General features: G+C 40.2%; 2 protein-coding genes across 3 annotated transcripts; both read right to left on the bottom strand.

Moving 5' to 3' along the window:
- Positions 1–14444: 14444 nt before the first annotated feature.
- LOC119726217 (SWI/SNF-related matrix-associated actin-dependent regulator of chromatin subfamily B member 1-like) lies at positions 14445–21249 on the bottom strand. Of its 2 annotated transcripts, none has more exons than XM_038197825.1 (9): positions 21097–21249; positions 19930–20041; positions 19106–19370; positions 18236–18363; positions 17329–17498; positions 16770–16960; positions 15852–15983; positions 15197–15253; positions 14445–14929 (listed from the first exon to the last, which is right to left on the bottom strand). In XM_038197825.1, exons 1-8 carry the CDS (start codon positions 21202–21204, stop codon positions 15214–15216), a joined length of 1146 nt encoding a protein of 381 aa, XP_038053753.1. In that variant the 5' UTR covers positions 21205–21249; the 3' UTR covers positions 14445–14929; positions 15197–15213. The 2 variants fall into 2 exon arrangements, with proteins under 2 accessions (XP_038053753.1, XP_038053754.1); XM_038197826.1 differs by having other exon boundaries at positions 14445–14608.
- A 270-nt stretch (positions 21250–21519) lies between these two features.
- Positions 21520–26740, bottom strand: LOC119726219 (C-factor-like). Its single transcript, XM_038197827.1, has 5 exons — positions 25868–26740; positions 24902–24953; positions 24122–24309; positions 23628–23786; positions 21520–22777 (listed from the first exon to the last, which is right to left on the bottom strand). The coding sequence occupies exons 1-5, from the start codon at positions 25991–25993 to the stop codon at positions 22553–22555; spliced, it is 750 nt and encodes a 249-aa protein (XP_038053755.1). The 5' UTR covers positions 25994–26740; the 3' UTR covers positions 21520–22552.
- Between the last annotated feature and the right edge of the window lie 24 nt (positions 26741–26764).

The raw sequence follows: 26764 nt of genomic DNA, 5'->3' as shown, positions 1-26764 counted from the left end.
GGGTATGAGAGACGACTTGTTATAAAAACACAGCCTGGTTTTCATCGATTCAATACTTCCTACAAAAAGGCTTGCATCCTTGTTTGCTCCCGCTCTTTAAAAAAAAGCTCGTGGAAAACACAACAAATCCTGAAATAAAAGAATATGACACCGCTCCCATGGTTGTTTTTGCTTCAAGCGTTATTGTTTTCTGCGTTGAGTAGCTGTTTTCCGATCCTGACTAGTAAACTTGACTCCGAGGCTCTGGGTCCGAGCGCGAAACTTCAGCAGGCACTGCGGAGGAGCTCCCCCGGTCCTTCGGCGCGATCAACGGTATCGCCTGGCCGGCGACGGACCGCTCGAGACAGCGCTAGCAGCAGCAGCGACCTGCCGCCGTGTCAACTACGGAACAAGCAGCACCAGCGCGTGCTGGCGGCTTCCTCCGTGAACAGTTCCATCATGGCGATAAATCCCACACATCCTGCAGGTGAGGTTATTTCAAACTTGAAGTTTTTGCAAAATTTAGGCCTAACATCACGAGAAAAATGTCCTGTCGAATTTAATTTATATCGTTACGGATGCTGTGCAAGGTGACCACATACATTCCACCAATCGAATTCTGAAACTTTCTTTCGTATTTGGCAAGGAAAAACGACTTAAGAATTGAATAACGACTTAAGAATTTGATGTTTTTTCCCCCGAAAATGCGTACATTTAATTAAAATCAATCCCAAACCTTACTGTTGGCTTTAAGAGGAAACTTGTGTTAAAAAGTCCCCAAAATAACAATTAAACTATACAATTACATGTTTGAATAAACTTTCACGAATCTAATTGCAAAGTCAATCACAAGACAAATCACATGTCGTCGGTAACAATAACTTAAGTCACAAATTGGAAGTCAAATCGCATCGACAGATGTGTTCTTGGAAGTCCTGTGATGGAAGATGTCTTATTATATACAAAGGCACTGCCCGTTTCTTACCACTTCAATACTTCCATCGACTTTAACAAACGGTTTGGCAAAAGGCTTGCATCCTTTATTTCCCTTACTAAAAAGAGTTTACCAACGGTAAAAAAAATCAACAAACCATAACGTCAACGAATATAAAACTGCGGCGGTTGTTCTGTGTCAAGACACTGTTGTTTGCTGCGATGTGTAGCTCTTTCCCGAGACCGACTAGTAGATTTTAATCCGAGGCTATAGGTCTCGGCACACAATTTCAGCAGGCACTGCGGAGGAACTCCTCCGATCCATCGGCACGATTACCGGTATACCGCCTGGCCGGCGAGGGACCGATCGAAACTAGCGCTAGCAGCAGCTACAGCAGCAGCGACCCGATACCGTGCCAACTTCGGAACAAGCGGCAGCAGCGCGTGCTGGCGGCTTCCTCCGTAAACCATCATGGCGATAAATCCCACACATCCTGCAGGTGCGATTGTTATTTGAAACTTTTAATAGCATCACGAGAAAAATGTCCTATCGAATTTCATTCATAATAGTTTCGGACGCTATGCAAGGTGACCAGTATATTCCACCAAACGAGTTCTGCCAATCGAACTTTCCTTCGTATTTTGCAAAGGAAAAAAGAACCGTTTCCTGAATAACGACTTACGAATAATGTTGACCTTTTTTCCCCGTGGAAAAAGGAGGGGGGGGGGGACCGAAAATCATCAATTACATGTACTTCTTTTACCCTTGACTACACGCAGACACCTCCATATGATCATACACAAAACAAAATGCCAACATTTTGTTCCCTACCTATCTACCCTATTTTCAAATGCCATATAATCGGAAGCAGAACTATTTCTTCTTTTTTTGCCTAAAAGTGTTTGGTGCTTGAAATTTATTTTAAATGTGAAATATATTTCTTTGCTTTGGGTTTGGGTTCCGCTTGTCTTTTTACTTACCCTGTACTTTTTGTCATGTAATAGTTATCCTTACAATTTTCGAGTTGTTAGTCACTGAAAAAACTTACATGTTGCAGTTTTCACTAAAGCTTGACCTTTCTTTCTTCCGGAAAACAAGGTCATTTCATACTTCTTTGTTACCCTACAATAATTATATTTCCATAGTCTAAAGGTTTTTGGCATTAGGCCCTGCCTTTGTACTTGGGTTTTCTCGATAATTCGGAAGCGCAGGTAAACACGTATCCGGGTCCGGGTTATAAAATGTCAACCCTGGTGGCGCGCTTCTGGAACCCTTTAAATAGGAAAATTACCGTGCAAACATTCTAAAATTTGCAATTGCTTTTTGTTACATTGATTTCTTACGAAAACCATCATCGAAAAGGTCATTTTTAAAATTGTTACTAGCATCTGTATAAGCCACAGTTGCTTAACTAAATGTTTCTACTACATTGTACTACTTTAAAAAAAAAACAGAAACATATTTCAGCCGGTAAAATGATACCGAAATCCATATACACCAAGTTGTTTTTTTTAATATTTTTTTTTAACTTAAATATTGAACAAAAAATTAAACGTTTGAAAAGATTGATTACCGAAAAGACAGGTCGAATATTTCATTCTTTCAGTCCTCTTTTGCCGTTGGATCAAAATTTGTCTTTGATCCTTCTGTGCTGCATCGAAAACATAGTTTAAACTTCCCAGATCATTAAAAACCGAAATTACAGGCCTAGATTCTTTCAGTATTTATGGAATAAAAAATGACAATGAAGAAATACGCTTAAAATTAATGTGGAGCGCTGTGGTCCAATGGTTACGGTGTTCGACTCACGTGCCGTGGTACGTGAGTTTGAACTCTGACGAGAAACATGGTGCTTGTGTTCCTTATGCAAGACACTTTACTACAATTGCCTCTCTCCACACCGGATTATAAATCGGTACCTGTGAAGGTAGAGACCAAAATATTACACAGATCTCGAGCTGCTGCAAAAAACTGGTCTCATGGCCTGATGAACCGGGGTAATAATAATTGTGAAGCATTTTGAGGCATGTGGTATCAAGTGCTATATCAGCACAATATTATACTTAGTATCATTATTATTAAAATGAATATACAGCATTTGCTTTTGTTGTAATTGTCAGAAATGGATGCATTTTGGGGGTAAGTATTTTAGATCAAATATTGTTACACTGACTTGTTTGAACTTTTGTGTTCGTAGATGCTGGAAAAAAACCCAAGAAAAACAATCGTTTTCTTGTAGCCCGGTCCCTGACCCCACTTCAGATAAAATGAAGCAACAACGATCAGGGAATTGTAAGGCCAGGGAACCAGTCTAGCTGGCTTGTATCCGTTCATAGGAGTGTAATCATGAGATTGCAACAAAAATGCGGACTAACTAAATATGGCAAATTGAGGGCAGTATTTTTTAAAAAGGAAGTTTTTTTCCAACGATGGTCAGCCGACCAGCGTTGGAAATAGATACAAAAATAACACTTTTCTTTAACTGTCAGCACACCAGGTGCCATGATTTTACAGGATGCTTTAGCCTGTCCAGTAAGCCTGAGGTATTTCATAATAATTTAGTAGTTTTGTTTTTGATGTTTGCAAATGTTGTACATTCCCTTTAAATGCTTTTACATTTTGCTTAAACTTCCTAGCATTTTGCTACTTTCTATTCATACGAACTATTGGCCTACAAGTAATCATATCTCGAGTATCTGGCTCGGACACCAGTCAGAGTTGTAACGAGTCACTGAATGTTGTGACCCGATTCAAATTGGGTCGTTTTAAGGAAGTGACTCGAGTCGAATCATTACGTCAAGAAGGTGGAGTCGAGTTGAGTCGAGTAACAGAGTGTGGTCGAGTTGACTCAAGTCAAGTCAAATTTATGCTTGAGTCAATGATATTTGAACACAATTTAATAAAGTACAGAATGGAAGAAGGAACACAAGGCATCAGTTTATTTGAAAATACAAAGACTTAAAATATGCTGCATGGTACCAAATGAAATAGACAACTGCTGGACGTTTTTATATATTTTTGCACAGTTTTGGGACTAGAGTGTTATTAGCTTCGACTCAAGTCGAGTCTTCTGATGAGGGACTCGAAGTCTTGAGTCGAGTGGAGTCATTTGCTCACAGTGACTCGAGTTGCAAGTCGAGGCAATTACTCATTGGGACTGAGTCAAGTTGAGTCGCCTAAACTTGTGACTCGACTCGAGTCCGCGACTCCAGTCAATGACTCGAGTCTTTACAACTCGGACACCATGCAGTTGATAGTTCGAGCCAAGAGGCAATATTTTCGAAGTTTGTGTACTGTATTGAGTTCCAGCTAATACTGTAACTGAAGGTTCGAATAAGGATCAAATCACATTACGCCCTATCCCCAAGTACTGAAGGCAAATAACACAATAGTACTAAAACGACTGATTACTCAACTCCTGGGTATGGAAAGCAATGTGATCAATACATTGACTAAAAGTCGAGGTCATAAACTTCAAAGTGCACTTCTTTGTAGGCATTCCAGGGTTTTTTTTCAGACAACTGAGGGCGCTTTTGCTTTAATGTCATTTCAAGAAGACACTGTCACTGCTAAGTTTATGGGTTTTCTGTCCAAAATGTGGACCTAAACATTTTCTCATTAAAAACATTTTCGAGAAAAGTTAGCTCTTTCTTTGGCCTATGATAATACAATGTATTGCCATGTGTGCTGTACTTAGGCCTGTTCAGGCTAGTATAATATAATAAGCCTAGGCCTACTGACAACGAATCACTTCACAAAAGGAAATTTAAGGAAGCCAGCAAAATAAATGCGACCATGGTACACAAAGCCAAAGGAAGACGGTGCACTCTCAAGTATCCGTCAGGCCCCCCTAAAGCTACGCGGTCCTATTTCTGCGCACTCACCTTCAATTTGTGCGTGACAACGTGCGCGCGTTGCAAGCGTTACCTGCGCAGATTGTGGAGGGTCGAGGATTCAAAAACACTACACTGCATGTTCCCAGCTTTACTCCAGATTTTATCACTGTAAATCTTACCTATATTTCCTTCTAGAGATCACGCCTTTTCGTCTGGTTAATCTGGTTATCCTTTATTCCACATATTTCGAGTCCTTTTTGCGATAAATTCCTGCCCTGTTGTTGTAGTGAATCACTCACGTGTATTGCCCTACACTATGTGCTATAAATAGACTGACTGGGAATCCAACATGGCTGCCAAATGAGTGCCGCTTGAACGCTCGCGATTGGCTGAAAGTTCTAAAATTATTTCTATTAGACTGAGACTTCTAAACAGGAATTGAGATTATTAGAAAGTTTGTATAAAATATTATGCAGCTTCTTTCGATGTCTAAATTGAAGCAACTTTGGAAGTTGGAAAAGTTTTGAAGACTTTTCTGTAAGATTTCGTCTGGTAAGCACGTCAGTGACTGACTAATGAATATTCATATCTGTGACCTCACCGCATTTTATCAATGAATTTAGGGTTTGTTTACATTTATTCATAACCTGTAAAAGTGAACATTTTGGGGATTCTGTATAATTTATTCACATTTTTAGGAGAGGTATATTGTAAGCGATGTCTTGATTGATTTAAGCCTTTTTGTGTAATATTTTGCTGGGTAATTTTGGAGAATTTTCGGGAATATTATTGCTTAATGTGAATTCACAATACTGTGCCATTTGATGGGCGTGGCCGTAGTAGTAGCGCGTATTTTTGACCAGGGTGACCGTTTTAGCCGATTTTCGGCTAACTTTGACATTTTTTTGTTAAAAAACGAGTTTGACAGAAAATTTGACAAAATGGATATTTTTTGGCAGATTTCTGGCAGAATTCTGCAAAAATGGTTATTTACAGAAAACCATGCAAATTTGAAAAAAAATTGGTACATTTGTTAAAAAAAATCTTCAATCTTTTCAAACAAATCCTTACATAATGGGACAGGTTGGCTGGTCTAGGCGCTGAGGTTCACTGGGAACCGGACTTCACGCTGCCGCGTTTTGCCTGAAATTTACACAATAATTTCATAACATCTTTATGTGACTACAAATGGTCAAAAATGTAATTTGAACCTTAATTAAGGCAGCACTACAAATCTGCATGTAATTTTAAGTGTTTTTTTAGTGTATTTCGAGGAAATCTGGGGTATTTGGCAGATTTTTGATAAATCTGACAGATTTCTGAAGCGCATTTAGTAGAATTTTGCCATGACCTTACGGTCACCCTGTTTTGACCCTCACACTGGGCGCGTACGCCGCATAGCCCGTAGGGTATACATAGGGCAGATTTTGTTCATTCTAAGGTTCTTTGGTTGATGTTGGAGTGTGAACTAGGGACCTGATTAGAGAGCAAGTCTCAGCTTTACGACTTGAGCTGGAGGAGCCAGCTTGAAAGTTTTGGGGAGCCAAGTTTTAGGGAGAAAGACTTCAAGGAGCAAAGTTTTGGGGAGCACGAGTCGTGGGGAGCGGACAAGCTAGAATTTTTACTTGGATTAAGACACTGAAAGGAAGAGTCAGGAGATCTTGAGATTATTTTGAGTCGGGCTTCTGAGTCGGATTTCATTCAGCAATAAAAACAATGACAAAGTAATTTTCAAATTACTACCAGTCTGCTGTGATGAATAATTTAAAACTTGTGATTAAACACATACCCTATAATGTTTTAAGTCAAATTAAAAAAAAAAATCAGGAAGTGAGGCTAGAATGCACAAATAGTCTGGCACCATCCAGTTCACAACAGTTCACAATTTATTTTTTTTAAAAGCAGGGAACACGACCAAAATGGCTTCCTCGTGAATAATGGTCCATTATACTCTGGACTTATATTTGTGAGCCACACAGCGGTCATAATATACATTGTTGATTGTGAGGGAAACTTGGGACTGTTTTTTCACTTTAGTTCACCATGAAAGATGATAACCTGGTTATAAATAACCAGGGAAAGTCCAAAGGTCAGGTGTAACATGACCATTGACCCCAACAAAATCACAGCAACCTTTTTTTGGACAAAGCACCGCGACCTTTTCAGTTGGGGATAAACTCACTGCAATTTGTGCACGTGACATCACAGGTCAAATCGTAAATCATATCACAAGCCAATCACACGTTTTATCACAAGTCATATCACAAGCCATATCACAAGCCAATCACAAGTCATATCACAAGCCAATCACAAGTCACATCACAAGCCAATCACAAGTCATATCAAAAGCCAATCACAAGACATATCACAAGCCAATCACAAGTCATAATCACAAACCAATCACAGGACATATCACAAGTAATATCACAAGCCAATCACAAGTCAAAATGACAAGCCAAACACAAGTCATATCACAAGCCAATCACAAGCCAAACGCAAGTCGGTAAGAAGCTAAACGAGTCAACCGCATTCTTAAGCTGTTTATTACCTGTATGCATTATTTAAAGTTCATTTGTAACTTAAATACAGAAATTGTTAATGTTGAATGGGTTTTTAAATTACAAATTATGATAATTTATACATAAAACGACACGAGTGTCATGGAGGTTCCCATGGTATGAACATACATCCATTACATAGGGGAGTTCCTATAGCCCCATAAATATCGTGAGCCACGGGGCGCTTATTATGTGGGGACTGTTTTTTCCACTTGATATTCACTATACTATGAAAGATACTTACTGGTTAAATAACCAGGGGAGAAATTGGTTTTGAGGAAATCGATATTCACCATAGAAAAATAGTCAAGAGGTCAAATGTAGCCTACACCGTCGACCTATGACCCCATAGAAAATCTCTGCAATCTTTGAAGGACAAACTCACTGCACTTTTTGCCTGAAAATAACAGGATAAATAAACACCTAAAGAAACAGAACTCATTTCCCCTGTTAACCAGGTATCATCCATATTGAATATCAACTGGGAGATAAACTTTGTCCATTAATTGATCCATTTTCAAAAGTTGTCATCACAACCCCGTTTTTCACCCACTTTTCTGTGGTACACAGGTGATTACTCCAGTTCTGTGGAGGTCATCCACACGGACGTTCCCAACCTTGTCCGCATCAGATTCGGCAACGGTCGTTATCTGGCAACCAACGAACAGACACAAATTGTGAGTCAAACGATGTCAAACCTTAACCTGTAACTTAAACGAATCAAAACCAAACCTAAAGGTAAACGAAAAGCAAAGAAAATATTATTCGAGCCAAACCAAAGCCAAAACTTTACCAAAACCGAGCCCCAACTAAACAAAGATCAAACCCAAACCTTAACCAAAACCGCCCCAGCCCCACTCCCCCAAAACACTGTATTTTTGTAACCAAATACCAAACCCGAAACTGTACTAAACCAAGATCAAACCCACATCTTAACAAATAACTAAACCCCAAACTTCACAAATCACTTAAACCCCAAACTTAACCAAAACCAATCCCCAAACTACATGTAGAATTAAAGGGAATATACAACATTTGCAAACAACGAAAAATAAAACTATCAAGTTTTTGCGAAATACCTTAACAGGATGTTGGTAAAGGACAGTCTAAAGCATCCTGTAAAATTATGGCACCTGGTATACTGTCATTTTCAAGAAAAGTGGTATTTTTGTATCAATTTCCAACGCTGATCGGCCGATCAGCGTTGGAAACAACTGGCTTTTTATCAAATACTGGCCCCAATTGACCATTGCACTTGTTTGCAATCGATTACAAACCTATAAACGGGTACGAGCCAGCTAGACTGGTTCCCTGACCTTACAATTCCCCCAATGTATGTAAACTGCTCTGTTTCTTCTTATATGGAGTCAGGGAACCAGACTACAGGAAAATGAACGTTTTTCTTGGTTTTTATAGCATTTTCGAACCCAAAACCTCCAAAAAGTTAGTGTAACTATATTTGCTTTATATTTCCGACCCCCCAATTCCACCCATTTCTGAAAATTACAGCAAAAGCAAATGATGTATATTCCCTTTTTTAAAACTAAACCACAAACTAAACCGAAACCAAACCACATACTATAAACCTAATCCCAAAACCAACTCCGAAACTAAACCACACTAACTAAACCCCAAACTAAACCAAACGCAACTCCAAACCTAAACCGAAACCAAAACCCAAACTAAACTAAAACCCAAATTTACCAAAACCAGTACCAGGACTAACCCAGACTACAAAAAACCAAACCCCAACTTGACCAACACAAATCAAGGACTCAATATAACCAAATTCTTCATATCAACCCCAATATCAATACAACATTTCGAAACCTCTTCACTGCACAGGTTGGCACGAGCTCGTCCGCGAGCCGTACGAAGTGGTGCCAAGAGACGGATGGCGTAGAAGGGGAACGGTTCGAGGTTTACGTCGACGGGGCGGATCAGTGCAACAGCGACGCGTATTTGGCCGTACGGCTGCGGAGCGGGACGTACACAGTCACTACGCTCCTGCAGTCCTGCCTCCGGAACTGCGACTTTTTTCTGATGCATGATGATTGCGTGTGAGGTCGTACCAAAATTTTCCAGTCAGAGAGTCACTTACTCAACTAGACAACATTCACTCTTCATGTAGACAGCCTGACTGACTGTTTTAATTCTCTTCCAACATCCAACGTTATCGACACAATTATCAATATTATCTATTACAAGTATTTCAAAAACATATACAGTCGACTCCCGTTAATACCAGTTCGTTATACCAGAATTTTGTATTAAGAGGACCGATGGTTGCATTCATTGTGCACATAAATTCAGTCGGGACCAAGGCTTTTTGTTCGTTACAACCAGAATTTGTATTATCAGTGTTTGTATTAACGAGAGTCGACTGTACCAGGAAAAGTCAAAGGCATTGTATTATTTCCATCCGTTTACTGATAATTTCATATGACGGTATTTGATGGAAAGTTATTTAAATTTTAAGTTGATAAAAACTACCTCTATTATGAGTAAATTGTGAAGTTTACTTCAAACCTTTCTTTGCAATGAGAAATAAACATATGCATATTAACAATAAATAAACATTAAACAACAATGGACACGGCTCTATGGGAAATTGTCACTTAATCATTCATAAATTGATCAAACAATGATTCACAAGTTAAAGCAGTCAACCAAACTTTTCGGTGAAATTTCGAAGGAATCTGTTGGCCTAACATGTTGACGCTCTCATTTGGGAACTTGTTATGAGTTCAAAGACATATCGGTAATTGCTTAAAAAATGTGTTTTGCATAATATCTCAACAAAAGCAACTTGCAAATGATTTTTTTTGGTCACATGATTTGCTACTACAAGTCACATGATTATCTTCATGAAAAAGGAAAACAGACAAACAAAAAAACACCAAGTTTGGACAAGAACTGTGGTTCACCACATTAACAAGTGAACACTATCTGGCAACAGAAAAAGAGAGAAGTGTATTCTATTATTTGTATTTGGGACCAGACTAATTAAATCAAGTCGCATCACTGGTTATCAACAGCAATCCCTAATGTACATCGGGAGCCAGACACAGATGTTGCAGTGTTATATTCATCATCAAATTCGTTGAAAATTTAATTTTAAAAAATCAAACTTGGCGGGGCAAAGATCGTCAGAAAAAAACACTGCATTTTGGAAATACATTTGAAAAAGTAGGAAATCCGATTAAAAATCGGAAAAGTTTCATCTCTTCTCACGCCTTTTGCAACGTTGTTAATGATTTTTCCATGAACATTTCCGGTACACATGTATATATATTTAAAGGATAAAAAAGGGTTGCCACCTGTAAAGGATGTAACCAGTTATTTCTGGGAAATTCTTAGACCGCCCCAGAAACGTTAAGTCAAAGAATATGTGGGACATCGGAAGAGAAAAATTGTAAAAGAAAAAAAAAATGACTGGCAGTTGGCGGGCAAGCATTAAAAAGTCCAGCTGTTTATCCCAGGGGGCTGCCAACAAATTAGTTGGAAAATGTCAAAATGACTTGCCATATTCCCAGGTTGGTGCCGCTGGTAGTAGTATAGGGGGATGTTTTGTTCCCTGGAGCAAATAAGATTAAGAATTTCTTAGAAAAGGTGTGAGCAAGTGTAAATGATTATATACATTGTAGTAAGTGTTGAAACCAACAAATGATGGCTGAAATGTCAAAGGTGTACAGATTTCTGGAAGTTGCACTTTTTGTTGTGCTTCGGGGGTAAACTTTTCATGGGAAACATGTACAGTCGAACCCTGGTAAGGAGAGCACTGCTTATACAAGGGAAATGTCAGGCCCCTAGTCTGTTGTTCTTTGTTTTCCATTACTGATAATACAAGGTGCCTGTTATTACAAGGTGATTTGTAAAGTCCCAAGGACCCTGTTATAAAGGTGTTCGACTGTATTTCTCTGTTCTGTCTGCTTTTGCCGGTTAATTCGTTGTCTGTGTCAGGGTGAAACTGTTTTCGTGTGAAAACTGTTCCAGTGTTAACTAATTGGTTGAAATGGACAAATACTCGGCTGAAATGTCAAAGGCGTACATTTTTCTGGAAGTTGCCTTTTCTTTTTGGCTTCAGGATTAAGCTTTTCACAGGAAACATGCACGTATTCATCTGTTCTGTCTGCTTTTGCCGGTTAATTCGTTTTGAGTTTAAGTGGGAAAACTTTTCTAGTGTAAAAAAAAAATGGTGAAGCCGACAAGAAATACTTTGCTGAATGTCAAAGGTGTTGAAATGTCTGGAAGTTGCACTTTTTCGATTCAGAAGTATAGCTTTTCACATAAAATATGTTTTTTTTTCCTGTTTTGTCTACTTTTGCAGGTTAAAGGTAATATACAACCATTGCTTTTGCTGTAATTTTCAGAAACGGATGGATTTGATGGTTGAAATTTTATAGTAAATACATGTATTGGGACACTGACCTGTTTAGTGTTGTGACGGTAATTTTGTGTTCATAGATGCTGGAAAAAATCAAGAAAACAAGTGCTGTTCTTGTAGACTATCTAGACTAGATGTGTTAAAAGATTGCAAAACAAAATGTGGACTAACTAAATTTAATTGGGGACACTTTTTGAAAAAAGTCAGGTGCCATGATTTCACTGAATGCTTAAAACTATTCAGTGTTCACTTACAGTCAAGTCAGGTATTTCATATTAATATGGTAGTTTTGTTTTTTGATGTTTGCAAATGTTGTACATTACCTTTCAAGGGAATGTACATCATTGGCTTATGCTTTAATTTCCAGAAATGAACTATTTGAGGGGTTAGTATAATAGATCAAACTATTGTTACACTGACATGTTTGAAGTTTTGTTTTCGAAAATGCTGGAAAAACCAAGAAAAACAAAAATGTTCCAGTAGTCTGGTTCCCTGACTCCACTGAAGATGAAATGGATCAATTTACAGATGCCGGAAAATTGTACGCTAAGGGAACCAGTCTAGCTGACCTGCACCCATCCATGAACATACAACCAATTAGCAAACAAAATTGGACTGAAAAAAAAATGGTAAATTTGGAGCAGTAGTGAAAAATAATTAGGTTTTTCCTATGGTGGTCGGCCGACCACCGTTGGAAATGTAAACAAAAATATAATTTTCTTGAAAATGGCTTCACACCAGGTGCCATAATTTTACAGGATGCTTTAGACTGTCATTTACCAACATCCTGTAAGGTATTTCGTAAAAACTTAGTCATTTTATTTTTCGATGTTTGCAAATGTTGTATTTTCCCTTTAAGTTGTTTTGTTTAATAGTGTATAAACCACTTTGTTCATCTTTTCTGTATTTATTCGTTTGATGTAACCTGTCCTGTATTTATTTATGGCATTTGTTTTGTTTACTCGTAGTCTGTGCTCCGTTATGGGGTCTAATAAAATTATACTAAAAATAACAATAGTACCCATGTGAATTTCCTTTCTCCCATTCAAAATTATATCAAAAGTGAAAGATTGAAGTACTCAGCGTTGCACAAGATTTTAAAGGGAAAATACAACATTTGCAAACATCAAAAAATAAAACTACCAAATCATTTTGAAATACCTTGCTGGACTGTTAGTGAATGACAGTGTAAAGCATCTTGTAAAATCATGGCACCTGGTATACTGTCATTTTCAAGAAAAGTGGTATTTTTGTATCAATTTCCAACGCTGGTCGGCCGATCAGTGTTGGAAAAAACTGGCTTTTTTTCAAATACTGGCCCCAATTGACCATCGCACTTGTTTGAAATTGATTACACACCTATGTACGGGTACAAGCCAGCTAGACTGGTTCCCTAACCTTACAATTCCCCAATATATGTTAACTGCTATGTTTCTTCTTATATGGAGTCAGGGAACCAGACTACAGGAAAATGATTGTTTTTCTTGGTTTTTATAGCATTTTCGAACCCAAAACCTCAAAAAAGTCAGTGTAACTATATTTGCTATATATTTCCAACCCCCCAATTCCATCCATTTCTGAAAATTACAGCAATAGCAAATGATGTATATTCCCTTTAAGTTGTTTTGTTTAATAGTGTATAAACCGCTTTGTTCATCTTTTCTGTATTTATTCATTTTATGTAACCTGTCCTGTATTTATTTATGGCATTTGTTTTGTTCACTCGTAGTCTGTGCTCCGTTATGGGGTCTAATAAAATAATACTAAAAATAACAATAGTACCCATGTGAATTTCCTTTCTCCCATTCAAAATTATATCAAAAGTGAAAGATTGAAGTACTCAGCGTTGCTCAAGATTTTAAAGATGTGACGTTTACACGTTTAAAAAAGAAAAAGAAAAAAATTCTAAATCCGATTACTAATTTTCAAAAAACGCTTATCCAAATTATTAAAAAAACTTACCTTCACGCGATTTCCTTTGAGTTAAACAAACATACATGTAGTACAAATAATTAACAATGTTTTCAAACTTATTTAATTTCAATACCAAACCTTTGAAGCACTGCAGTGCTTGATTTACATGTGAAACGTTTAAACGGTATTTAAACTATTTGCTAAACGTTTACAAAATTACACGCAAAGTCACATCCTTACAAGATTTGAACCTGTCACACTGCCTGTCGACCTGGACAAGTCGTTAAAACCTCTAAACTAGTTAACTGGAGGTCTCGGGTTCAAAGCCTGCCAGGGTAATTTTTTTCCCCTTTTCTCACAAGCTCCAGGACAACTGAGTGCAATAGTGCTTATATTCAACGGAAAGGGGAAAAGGCAATAAATAAGGCCCCCTAAAAAAGTCTCTGGTTGCTGGTATGGAGCTTGCCCAAAAAGTGGTGCGGCGACGCTTTTTTCCCTGCTTTTTAACTGTTTTTTTTTCTTCAAATGTCGGCTGATGACTGCAAATGGTGCCCGACTAAACTTAGTGCAAATATATGGGAGTCCAGAGAGGCCACATAAAGCTTATTCTCGATCGTAACCCCATCTAAACAGCAGCAGGATTCCAGTCAAACCAGTGAGTTGGCGGTTTTGAGACATCATCTTTCATTGAAAAAAAAAAACGGAGACTTTTTTGGGGGGGCCTAAAATAAGTTGAGTTATTGGAATGGTAATCCGGAGGTTGCAGGTTCGAACCCCCGCTCCAGTCAATTTCTTTGTTAAACTTTAAAATTATCATAACGCCCCTAATTAGTTTGTCTTCGTTGAATCAAAAAGTTGTAACAAACTGCTGTATCCTCTCTGAGTGATTCCCGTTTGCTATTTCCCAGGTTTGCAGCCTTCCTAATGTTGCTAGCATCGTGACTTGGGTGTGATCCCTGGCAACATGGCAAATCAGGTTTATGGCTTCTGACTAGCATTCCTTGAACAACAACATTGACAAAATGGGGAACCACTGACAATAGGCTGAATAGCTCAGTTGGCAGAGCACTGGTAATCCGAGGTCACAGGTTCAAACCAAGCTCCAGTAAACTTCTTTGCTCAACTTTAACATTAAAATAATTCATCATTACTTGACACGTTGATATTGTGTGCCTGGCCAGGGAAAATATCTAAACACCATAACCCCCTGTTAGAAAGCTGAAAAATTCCGAGTAGTTTGACAAACTTTTCTCACTGTGTCGGCATTTCCAAAACTGACAGAAATTCTCAACAGCATTGAAAGGGTAAGAGAATGAAGATTCTGCGACAAAAAAAAAAAAAAAAAAAAAAAAAAAATTAACAATGAGCAATAAAACTTGCCCGAATACTGCCGTTCTATTTACAAATTGGAAAGTTATCCTAGATTTTCGAGAGCGAATGCCAATCAGTTAAAACTTTGGCCAAGTCAATGTTTTCGAAATTCAGAAACATGATATATTTTTACATTAATTCTATTCCGAAATTACAATTTTGAGGGGAATCTGACGTAAAAATTTGGATGAAACGACAAGATGGGCTGAAATAGTACCTTGCCTCATGAGAACCTCACCACGTGGGAGCGGTGTTTGCCAAACGACGCATTCTCCTGAAATGGATAAAAAAAAACAACAATCAGCACAAAACATTTGAGGGTAAATTCCATTTTTCCAGGACCAAAGAAAGCGAAAAATACATAAGGAACTGATTGCATTAAGTCGAACATACTAAATATTCAAGAAATATCTGAATATATTTAAATTCAAATATTCGAAAAAAATGTTAGCAGTCTCAACAAATGAGGAAAAACTTTGTCAATATTATTTATTCATATCAAGAGGGTGAATTTTATTCTTTGTCAAATGCCACGCTCTTGTCGAAAGCTCAAATTTTATCAACATATTGGTCAAATATCAGACATTTTGCTCCCTGTTCAGTATATTCAGTTTATATTTTAAAATGTTTATAATCTTTTTGTCAATTTTTCGATAAGCGCAGGCGCATGCGAATCTCGATTCAGTGGACAGCTTAGGCTTCCGGATGTCAAATTTGATCAGCGCGTTTCCAAATATTCGAATAGGTCCAAGTTCGAATAAATGAATACGAAATTATTCGGAAACTGCACAACCAGCCTTGGACCAAGACTACCTTGAATAAGCATGGCACCCTGGCCTGAATGAGTCAAGCGAGGGCGATGTTGCTCTTACCTGGTGTTGCGGTCTTGGTCACGGATCTTCTTCTCCATCTCGGCGTCCGTCAGCGTCTCCAGGAAGGGGCACCATTGGTCGGCTTCACCCTGGTTGCGCACCGCGATCTCCACGGTGGGTAGCGGCGATTCACTGCAACAATGAAGAGAGGGCCGAAGCAAGTGAAATCTTCACTATCAGCATTTGCTATTGCCGTTCTAAAGTTTTCTCAGAGCCTTTTTGTTTTCACATTTTCAAGCTGATTCAAAGTTCTATAGTCGTCAGCAAAACAGTTATTGGAATAGCAGGATTTCTACAACAAAACTTCTTAAAAATGTTATATTTTTTGGGTCAGTTCTCCTCTGCAACAGAATTTATGTGGTTTATTCTTTTTTTTTTATTTAGTACAAGACTGTAAGTCATGAGGGAAAATTACATTTGAAGTGAGTTTTCACAACACACTGGGGAGGGGACCGTGTAGAAGGGGAGGGGCTTAGGAAATGGGGGGAATTTAGTCTAAACTGAGTTGATCCAAATACAGTGAGCTAGGAGAAGGAGGTCAAGTCTGGGAGGAGGGGGTTAACTATGGGGGCGGGACTTAAGTATAGAATTATGGGAGGACAGTCTTAAGTATGAGGGGAGGGGCTTAAGCATGAGGGGAGGAGCTTAAGTATGGGAAGGAGGGGCTTTAGTATGGGAAGAAGGGGCTTAAGCATGGGAGGAGGGGCTAAAGAATGGGAGGAGGGGCTAAAGTGTGGGAGGAGGGGCTTAAATATGGGAAGATGGTCTTAAGCATGGGAGGAGGGGCTTAAGTATGGGAGGAGGGGCTTAAGTATAGGACGAAGGACTTGAGTTAGGGATGAAGGCACTGAAGTATGATGGGAGGGGCTTAATTATTAGGGAGGGATTTAGGTAGGAGAGGCTTCAGGTGTATCATACCTGAAAGCATATGTGCGCTGGTGCCAGCTGAGTTGTCCCCTAATACTGTACGCTATTGCAGTCACAAACTCCCCTCCTAGTCCGAGGTCGGCACACAGCTTGAGGGCGTATTCCTCAGGACTGTTATCCTTGCAAGCCATGTCCCACTCAAACTGGTCCACTAGGGAGATGTTGCCCACGTGGATGTTCAGCTGTTGGGGAATTTGAAAAAAAAATAAGAAAAATTGATGACAGCTGGGTAAGTAAGTACAGCAGTCATTTGGTAAAATTACAGATATTTATTGGGGATAATTATTCTGTTTGCTATTTTTGAACAGGAACAAAATCCCCCCCCCCCAAAAAAAAGCGCCAAAATTAATTTGGCGTTTTGGATGTTGAGATTTTTTTTGAAAAAAAAAATGAAAACCTTGTTGAAAACTAATCCATGAAGGGTTTCTGTCCAAATAATACATTCCACAGTGCTGTTTTTCAGGCAGAGAAGCAAAAAGGTTCAACCCCACTCAGGTCAATTTCTTTGAACTTGTTAATCGTCTGCCTGGCATGTTCTTGCTCGCTGTACCTTGAGAATGACTCTCTGATCCGATTGGTCCTCCAGAATGCTGGTGTCTGCTGGGAAGGCGTCGATCTGCGTGCGGATGGCCTGTGAGATGGATTGCACGAAGTTGACCGGTGGGAGGTCCAGATCCTCGCACAGGATCTCCGCGAACATCTCTGGCGTGATGAGTGTCTCTGCAGATAATCACATCCAACAGGCATTCATAAATACCTGGGACAAATGCCTATTCATAACTGGTCGAGAGCCAGTCACTTGGGTGGTTTTAAACCGCTTTTTATACACAGCTCGGGCAACACCGGTAGCGAGAATCAAGTGCTCCGTGCCACAGGCGCGCAGTATTTGCCATGCGCGCTGGCTACAACAGCACGCCTGTGAAGCACCAATATCAGGGTTCCCATCACTTTAATGAATATCAAATTTACCAAGTTTTCCCCGCTTTAGAAGAATTTTCCAAAATTCCATGAGAAATATTTTCATGCTAACGAGGTTGCTGGGAAGTCAAGAGGTGGTTGTAGCAAAAACTAAAACACTGATAATACACAGGCAACTTGTTGACAAGCGATTGCCTCCCTTTTCCCATTTTTAAACTATTTTGCCAGTCAGTCAATAGACATCACTTAGACACATGACCAAAGATGCACATACCCCAAACTGGTAAAAACCTTTCACTTCCGAGCAACTGCCAAATCCCTGATTTTTTATGTTTTCCCAAATTCCCTGGGTCTTCCCTGACTGGAAAATTGCAACTTATTTTCAAAGTCTTTCCTAATTTCCAGAGTGGTTGCAAACCCTGAATTCATAACTTTCGATCAGTGGTCAATAATGTCCACGCAAAAACACTGTGGCAGAATTTGCCATTATAAATGAGTGACTTAAGAAGGCAATGAAGTATTCCGGTGATGTTTATTACCGTTCTTATTCCAGGTGAAAGTATCGCGGAGTTTCTGGCCTTCGATCTCCATGTCCAATCGGATGGGAACCAGAGTCTCTGGCATGTCCGAGTTTTCGTGAATGATGGCTGGGTCATGATCATCGTAGCTGCAAAGGGGATAATATTGCAATGACTTTTAAAAAAAAAATTAAAATGGAATATTATAGTTGACTTATGATTGACTTACAATTGGTTGTTGTTTGCCTTGCGATTGACTTGTGATTGACTTGTGACTGGGTGGTGATTCCCATGTGACCTAACTTGTGATAGACTTTCAATTAATTTTTGATTGCCTTACGATTGATTAGTGACTGAGCTGTGACTGCCTTGTGGCATGACTGTGATTGACTTATGATTGGTTCTGACTACCTTGTGATTGACTCCTAATTGCCTTGCGACCGACTTGTGATTGAATTGTGACTGACTTGTGATTGACTTCTGACTGGCTTGTGATTGACTTGCGATTGACTTGTGATTGACTAGTGATTGACTTCTCATTGGTTTGTGATTGCCTTGCGACTAACTTGTGATTGAGTTGTGACTGACTTGTGTTGAACTAGTGATTGACTTATGATTGGTTTGTGATTGCTTGCGACTGAATTGTGATTGAGTTGTGACTGAGTTGTGACTGACTTGTGATTGACTAGTGATTGACTTATGATTGGTTTGTGATTACCTTGCGACTGACTTGTGATTGACTTGTGATTGACTTGTGATGGACTAGTGATTGACTTGTGATGGACTAGTGATTGACTTGTGATGGAATAGTGATTGACTCAGGATTGGTTTGTGATTGCTTTGCGACTGACTTGCGATTGACTCCGTTACTAACACTGATCCTCCACTCACCACATGGGGAATGTTCGTTGTCTCTTGGGTCCCACCCTGTTTCGGGCGATGCTCGTGGAGCAAGGCACAGCATCCAGGTGATGGGAGCTGTTAGGCAGCGCCGGCACCCAGTCCCTGCTGCGTTTGGGCTTGGACTCTCTCAGAGAGTTGGAGTCGGTGCTGATGGCCACGGCTTTGTACTTGGCGTCGTTGCCTTCTAGGATCTCCTCGACTTCGGTGGCTTTCAGGAGGGTGACGTTGGTCGCCAGGCCATGCTGACCGAAGCCTGGGAACAGAATAAAACCATCAAATGCAAGCGGGTGCAGAAATCTAGGACATTCTACATTCTGATCAAGTAGCAAGATCTTTTTTCCTGAAACTGAATAGTTCTCGAGTAGGAAGTTGAACGTTAAGCACAGCAACCCATGAATACTGAGGGGTCCGCTCATAAGTCCGACGCCTCATAGGTCCGACGCCTCATAGGTCCGACAGAATCGCATCCCTTAACCAAGTAAAGGCCCATATGTCCGACGCCTCAAAGGTCCGACGCTTCATAAGTCCGACGCCTCATAGGTCCAGCGCCTCATAGCTCCGACGCATCGTAAGTCCGACAAATTCAACGCCTCGTTTTTTCCGTTGTCGGACTTATGAGGCGTCGGACTTATGAGGCGTCGGACCTATGAGGCGGAATAAATAAATTGTATGCCTCATAAGTCCAACGCCTCATAAGTCCGAAATTTCGGACTTATGAGGCGTCGGACCTATAAGGCGTCGGACTTATGATACGGCCCCAATACTGATAGGGCAGTCCTCAAAAACACTGCTTCATTATTCATAAAACTTACGGTCTCCGATGTGGACAATCTTCTTGCGTTCTTCAACCGTGGCTAGTTTTCGCCAGAGTGATGGATATTTTTTGTAAAGAGAACCTCGGAACATACGCAGATAATACCCAACCTGTATTCAAGAAAGCAAACATTCTGTCAACCCATGGAGGAAGGTGATCAACCTAAAGACGTTTCGGTTTATTCAAATGAACAGAATAGGTCACTTCTGTTTGTATACAAAGTCTATGGAGAGTTGAGTGCATTTTCCAAGTATTTCCTAACAAAATTTGAAATTATTCTCAGTCCCAGATTCATGTCTTTTCAACTTTTTTGCAATGACTGACCTTCATTGAGATATTAGTACGTGATGAAAATATGATGGTGTCAGGATGCAAAATTCTTTCCCATTCATACAATTCAAGATGTGGAATCTGCTGATTTGTTTTCATTGAATCGACTCAGTATCTGTATCTGTATGGTTACGTTGCAGAAACCTATTCAGGCATTATTGCAACGGATAAAGGTAGGCCTACTCAACATGTTCAAGGCACTGGAAGTGGAAGTTATTACCATTAGATGAATGAAGTACATGAGAAATATGGGACCCGTTATGTGGCACCTAAGGGTTTACAAGGTGCTGCATGCTGCAGTCATGTCTAAAATTGTCTAACAAAATGCAAAAAGTAACATCTCCAATTTCCCACAAAATTTCCAAACTGGTAATGGCAGAACTCACACAAAGTTCAGGAAAGAATTCCGTACACGGCCTCCACTCTAGTCATAATCATATTCCTTAATAATAATATGACCTGAAAAGTACCCAAATGTTGTAAATCTGATGAAAAAGCTATTTTTTTTTTGGGAGTGCAAACATTCTTTGATTTGATCATGTTGATAATTACTTTTTACTTCTTTTCTGTCAATGTCATGGCCCATAGACTTTGTGCAGGATGTCTGAGTGGAGGCAGTGTACTCTGGAATTCTTTCCAAAGTTAATACACCTGTCAAAACAGATACATGATGTACACATCTTGAAATCCCACTCCCAGCCAGGCGCGAAGTCGGGTTTTGAAATGTTGCGTGCGTGTGAACAAAGCCTTTCGACCCGACAATTCCAAATACGCTCAGAACAAAATATGTACCATTCCCTACTACCCCACTATACTAGAATGGAGCTTCACATACCTCCGAACCTATCATGTATTTATCTTCCCCTTCTTCGAACTGGAAAACGTCTGGTTTTTTGCCGTATGTCCGCAAAGGAACAGGGATCTTCTCGCCGTTAGCCGCCATGACTGCTCACATGTACATACATGTACATGTACATTCATACATGTACATGTCACGGAAATTTTTCACAAAGGACTTTAACAGCGCCCTCTCGTGGCGATACGGAAGAATGTGTAGGGTTTCTCCCTTGAAAAAGAATCTGTTGGTTTACTTTGATCTAAATAAGTCTGTATATGGAGATCAATAGATTCCCTCCAGAGTATGTTTTTTTTCCTGGCCTGTGAGCTCTAGCGCAGAAAATACTTCAAAGAGCCTTTGTATTTGTTTACAGGAAAACAAATCAGTGGACAATAGCGAAGAAACACATTGTTCAATGGATAAAAAGTAATTCTCTACGAAGTTTATTGTAAATTTTTGTTTCCATATATAGCGCGTTTTACTCTCTTTACAAGTGAAATACTATGTTACAAACTGTTACGACTTACGTGGACCCAAGTCGTAACAAGGGGAGGTTTGAGTGGCTAACCGCCCCCCCCCCAAAAAAAAATCTGGCGACTGACTGATGTTAACTAGGCCTACATAATATTTACATAGTGGGGAAAACTACCACCAATTTCCGTAAGATCCCCAACTAACGTCATTGAACATTGCAAATCTCGATTTGCAGGCAGGCACTCTGTCTTTTTGGGACGGTTCATGGGTCAACATCCCCCTCTCCTCCCCCCCTTGAAATATTGGACTACACCACCTAGCCACCCGACCCTTAACATCCTAGATCCGCCACTTTATCGACAGGCATGGGCATGACGCAGCAGCCGTTCGATTCCAGAAGAGGGGGCAGCATCATAATAGCCCTGCTCAAAATGTACTACAAGATTCTGTAATTCTCGTCATCGCTCGGTAGGTTGCTGTATTGCAATAGAATCCATTCGAGCAATCAAAGATTACCATCAGTCGAGCCTCTCTTTCAAAGCAGTCGTGCAAAGGTGCCATAATTATCGTTCTTTGCCAAGCCATATTTTGGCAACTATGGAAGGCCAACGTCGCAAAAATAAAGAATAGTCATTAATGTTTTCAAACATAATGCAATGAACGTTACCAATAACAGCTGTTTAAAAACATTTCTTTCTTAAATAATGAGTGTTGACAACCACTCACGGCTTAAATGTATGTCCATGTGGCAGCCCATACAAAATGGCGCTCAAAGTTTACAAACGAAAAAAGTCCATATTATAGATGAGATGCCCTGTCCATGTGTATCTACAATCCTGAGTAGTCTGGTTCCCTGACTTGAAGATCACCCTTGTCTCTCTAAATCTGAGATTGAAGATCTGTCGGGAGTTCAGGATCTTTTGGTCTAGGAACCAGACTACCATACAGCGCACATATGTTCCACTTCAGTGAAGTCATGTTACCACGGCAACAATTTCCCCTCCCACGTGAATGCTTTTCCCGCATCCTTTTCCCTCAGACGTGCCAGGACTCGCAGCATCCCCTGGATGCTCTTCTTGGGAGTCAGGGAGGCGTTCTTGCCTCCCATGTCGGTCTGGACCCACCCAGTGTGAAGCGCCACTACCAGGATGCCTTGCGGGCGTAGGTCAAAGTTCATGCACTTAGTGAGCATGTGCAAAGCAGCCTGTTGATTGCAGAGATAAAAAATGGAGAGAGAAGTACAAGTCCATCAAAAGTGAATGACAAATCAATTACAAGTAAATGGCATAATTGACAAGTTAATAGCAAGTCCACCAGGGATCATTGTAGGGTGGATTCCGACATGTGTCTGTAATTTGAGTAGGCCTATGAAGGAAACGAACTACACACATCATGTACGGTGCAGATATTTTATTTATACAATTTGGAAAAAGCCAATCAGACATTTGTGGGAGGACTGTTATGGCCTGGTCAAGCACTTGCAAGTCAATCAGAAATACGTCATGGCGAGACAATTAAGTCAACCACAAGTCAATCACAAGTCAACCACAAAAAAACGTCAACCACAAGTCAACCACAAAAGTTAATCACAACTCAACCACAAGTCCACCACAGGACAATCACAAGTCAACAACAAGGTTAATCGCAAGTCAATCACAATTAAGTCAACCACATGTCCATCACAATGTCAATCACAATTAGTCAACCACAAGTGGACAATTCAACCACAATTGAGTCAATTGTAAGACAGTCACAAGTCAACCACGTGTCAATCACAATAGTCAACAATAACGAGTCAATCACATGTCAACCACAAGTCAATCACTCAGCATAATCGACCACTTGTCAACCATTATGCAGTAGGAAATTAAGCACAAGTCAATTAATCTCAAGTCACGCAGTAGGCCTGCTTGTTAACAAGTCGATGACAATGATTCACAATCACACTCGGCCGGTATTGCGAATCAATCACTTGTAAGTCCATCGCACGTCAATCATAAGTCAACCACAAATCGGAAAATGAGGTGTGATTTTTATTTTTACGTTACCGGTACCTTAGTTGTTCTGTACGGAATGTATCTACTTGACGTGCATAGTTGGAATGACCCGAGTGCGGACGTGATATTAACGATTGCTGCTCGATCGGTGCTCAGTTGTTTCGGGCTGTCCGTGCATGCGCGATTGGCTGCTCGCTTCAGAGCGGGTAGAAAAGCCTGGAAATAAGCCAATCAGAAGTAGAGTTTTAATTTTTAACCCGCATCCATGCTTAACTCGATTTGAAAACAATTGTACATTCGCACTTGCAAATAATGGCACTCAAATTTCGGTTAGAATTTCACATTAGCAACCAATGAAATTTGAAAAGCCTCGAGGGCGTTTATACCCGGCTTCATGATTATGTATGAGTCGGGTCAAATGATCTAGGTCACGTCTGAATTTTTGGTTGCGGCCTGCAATAACATACACCATATATGAAAGTGGCTATAAAGCTACGTCCTATGTGTACTACTTCAAGCCATAGCCAAGTAAATGGACAAGATCAAAATACCTGCGAAACAGCGAGTGGTCCCATGACGTTAACCCTGTAACTTTCTTCCATGTCCGCCATGCTGGTTGTCTCCGTGCCTCCTCGCTGCAGCACGCCGGCGTTGTTGATTAAAACTCCCAGCCCTTCCTCGCCGACAGCTCGGTCCACCGTCGCAACGGCCTCCGGGAACGTCGCCTCGTCGGTGACATCTTGAAAGAGAAGACCGATGTTTTAAGCCCCGCCCACCGACATTTTGACCAATCACAGCTGTAAATTTTGGGCTATATTTGCACGCGGCTGGAACATAAATATGCAGCTTGCAGAGGTAGGTAGGTGCACATGAGTTCAATGGGCGGGCCTTATCCGAGTCGGTCTAGCTGCATGCAGGCCAGATCTTCACTGACAGAGCTGTGACTTTCGATATTCAACGTAAATGGAAACAATTCTTAAACCAAGTATACCAACTTAAAACTTGCGAAAGTTGGAAAGTCAAAGTCTGAAAAAAGACAGCGAAAACCTTTATTTCGAGAAACAGGATACTGTACAGGCTACAGGGATATTACGTACGCATGCAGTCCATGGGCGCGGAAGTGCCGACTTTCAACCAATCATCGTGTTTACATGCAAATGAGCCGACTTCGGAAAGATTAAGACGACAGGTGGCGCCCTTTCACTTTAACGCGTGTAGCACATTATTTTTTTTAGCCTGGTGCCCGGTCCCTCGATTAGGCCTGACAGCACCATCTTTGTTATAAACGACAATGTCTGCCAAGAAGTCAAGAATAACATATTTGTTTTTACCTAACTTGATGATCTTCAACTGCTGTTTGTCTTTTGTCAGACTTTGCAACGCCTGTGGAAAGAGATAAAGAAACACTTCACGGACGCTCGATGAACTTAACCAAGCCTCGAAATTCAACTTGGTCAAGATCAAAAATACCTAAAAGGTTAAAAAGCAATAACTGTCCGACACTGGTTCTCAGTCGATACTTGCTTAGGCCATACATTCGCTTAGCAGTATTATTTAGCATCACAGTGAAATCAGCCTTCCAAGGTGCGTAAAGTTAATGGACATCAGCATCTGAGTCATCAACTCCGAGTTTCCGGAGACGTCCCAGATCAGAGCAGAGGGGACTTCCCGCCCGCGAATACTGGGCAGGCCTTCCTACCGCCACGGTGAATTCTGATTCTCCGTGACACTTTCGAAAGGTCACGGAGAAAATGTTCCCAGAGTATTTTCTCTCAGTGTTTATCTTTTGGCTTCCAGATTTCAACCATCTTACTTGTTGTATTTGTAGTACAGTCATATTTTTTTCTTTCTTCGAAAATTTTACTCCCTGAATCTACATGTTGTATTTTATAAGTTGCAAACTATTGAATGGGATGGTTCCAGATTATTTTATGATTGGAGTGCATCCGGAGCCTCATTTTCAATTTGATTTTAGTTTAATGTGGTTTAAAACATTAAATTAGGATACGTTTAATCACAAATTTTAAATCATTTATCAGAGCAGACTGGCATTAATTTGTGAAAAACTTTTATTTCATTGCTTTCGTTTCTTCTAATTCTCGAAATGAAGAGTTTACCTCGCTTTCAATATTAATATGGCCGACCATTGTTGGGTACCAAAAATAAAAAGGTTTTCCTTAAGTTCTGCAGAATCTCACTTCAACAACTGAAAGAGACACTCGCACAAATTCTTCCGCAAAACATTCAAAGCTTATAAGGTGGGGAGGGGGGAACTGCAAGCTTTAAAAAGAACTTACCTCTGCGTCTTCAGGCGCTCGGCAGCAGGCGAAGACGTATAGCGGAGGCTCTTCAAGTTGGAGTAACTGGCGGACAAACTCCAAACCGATCCCTCGATTTGCTCCCGTAACGAGCACCGAACGCATCTCGATCGAAACGGGGAAAATGAGCCACAAACAAACCACAAAGTTTCCACTGAAAATCGGCCTCGCAAACCGGACAATCTCGCTGAAATTTATGACCAATTATTTTGGAAGACTAGGGCTAGTACGAAATGCGTAATAACGTGTATTTCACGTCAGCCCATTTTCCAAAGCACGGTTTCGAAAACAGCTTTGAGTCCGTCACCGGCTCCACAATAATTTTTATGGAGTCTTTGATACTCGGCAAAACTAACATAAACATTGGCCTCGTGTTTATGATTCCATGGTAATAGCGTGCAGAAAATATAAAAATCCCAGGGTTCCCTTAAATCACGATACTGGAGGCCACAGCTGAACAAAACCCCGAGGTTTATAAAACGCACCCGCCTTCCGGACGGTAGTGAATTACGAGTCATTGAAAAATTACGTGTAATATAATAACCTTGACCACGCCCTCTGTGTATGACGTGACCGAGTGACATTTTCAGGGACCTTGGCCATTAAAGATCAAGATTTCTGAGTCATTCGCTAGAAATAACCCAAAAAGACCCATCATACAATTTTGAATAGGCCAACGCTGACACCCAGTTTTGGGGGTGTGTATAGTCTCCGCTCCAGTCGCTTGGCACACATGTATTTGACGCAGAGTCAAATGGTGGCACATGTATCATGTGAAATTATGACATTATGAAATACGGACTCATTAGTTGCATTGCGCATGTCTCATTGGACAGAAAAAGAGAAGAGAAACTGATGAGAGTCCATTTAAGGTGT

This window comes from Patiria miniata, unplaced genomic scaffold (assembly GCF_015706575.1).
Source record: "Patiria miniata isolate m_02_andy unplaced genomic scaffold, ASM1570657v1 HiC_scaffold_2, whole genome shotgun sequence".
In the NCBI taxonomy this organism is placed as follows: domain Eukaryota; kingdom Metazoa; phylum Echinodermata; class Asteroidea; order Valvatida; family Asterinidae; genus Patiria; species Patiria miniata.
The sequence above is the reverse complement of the archived record's forward strand: the minus strand, read 5'-3'. Positions and strand labels throughout refer to the sequence as shown.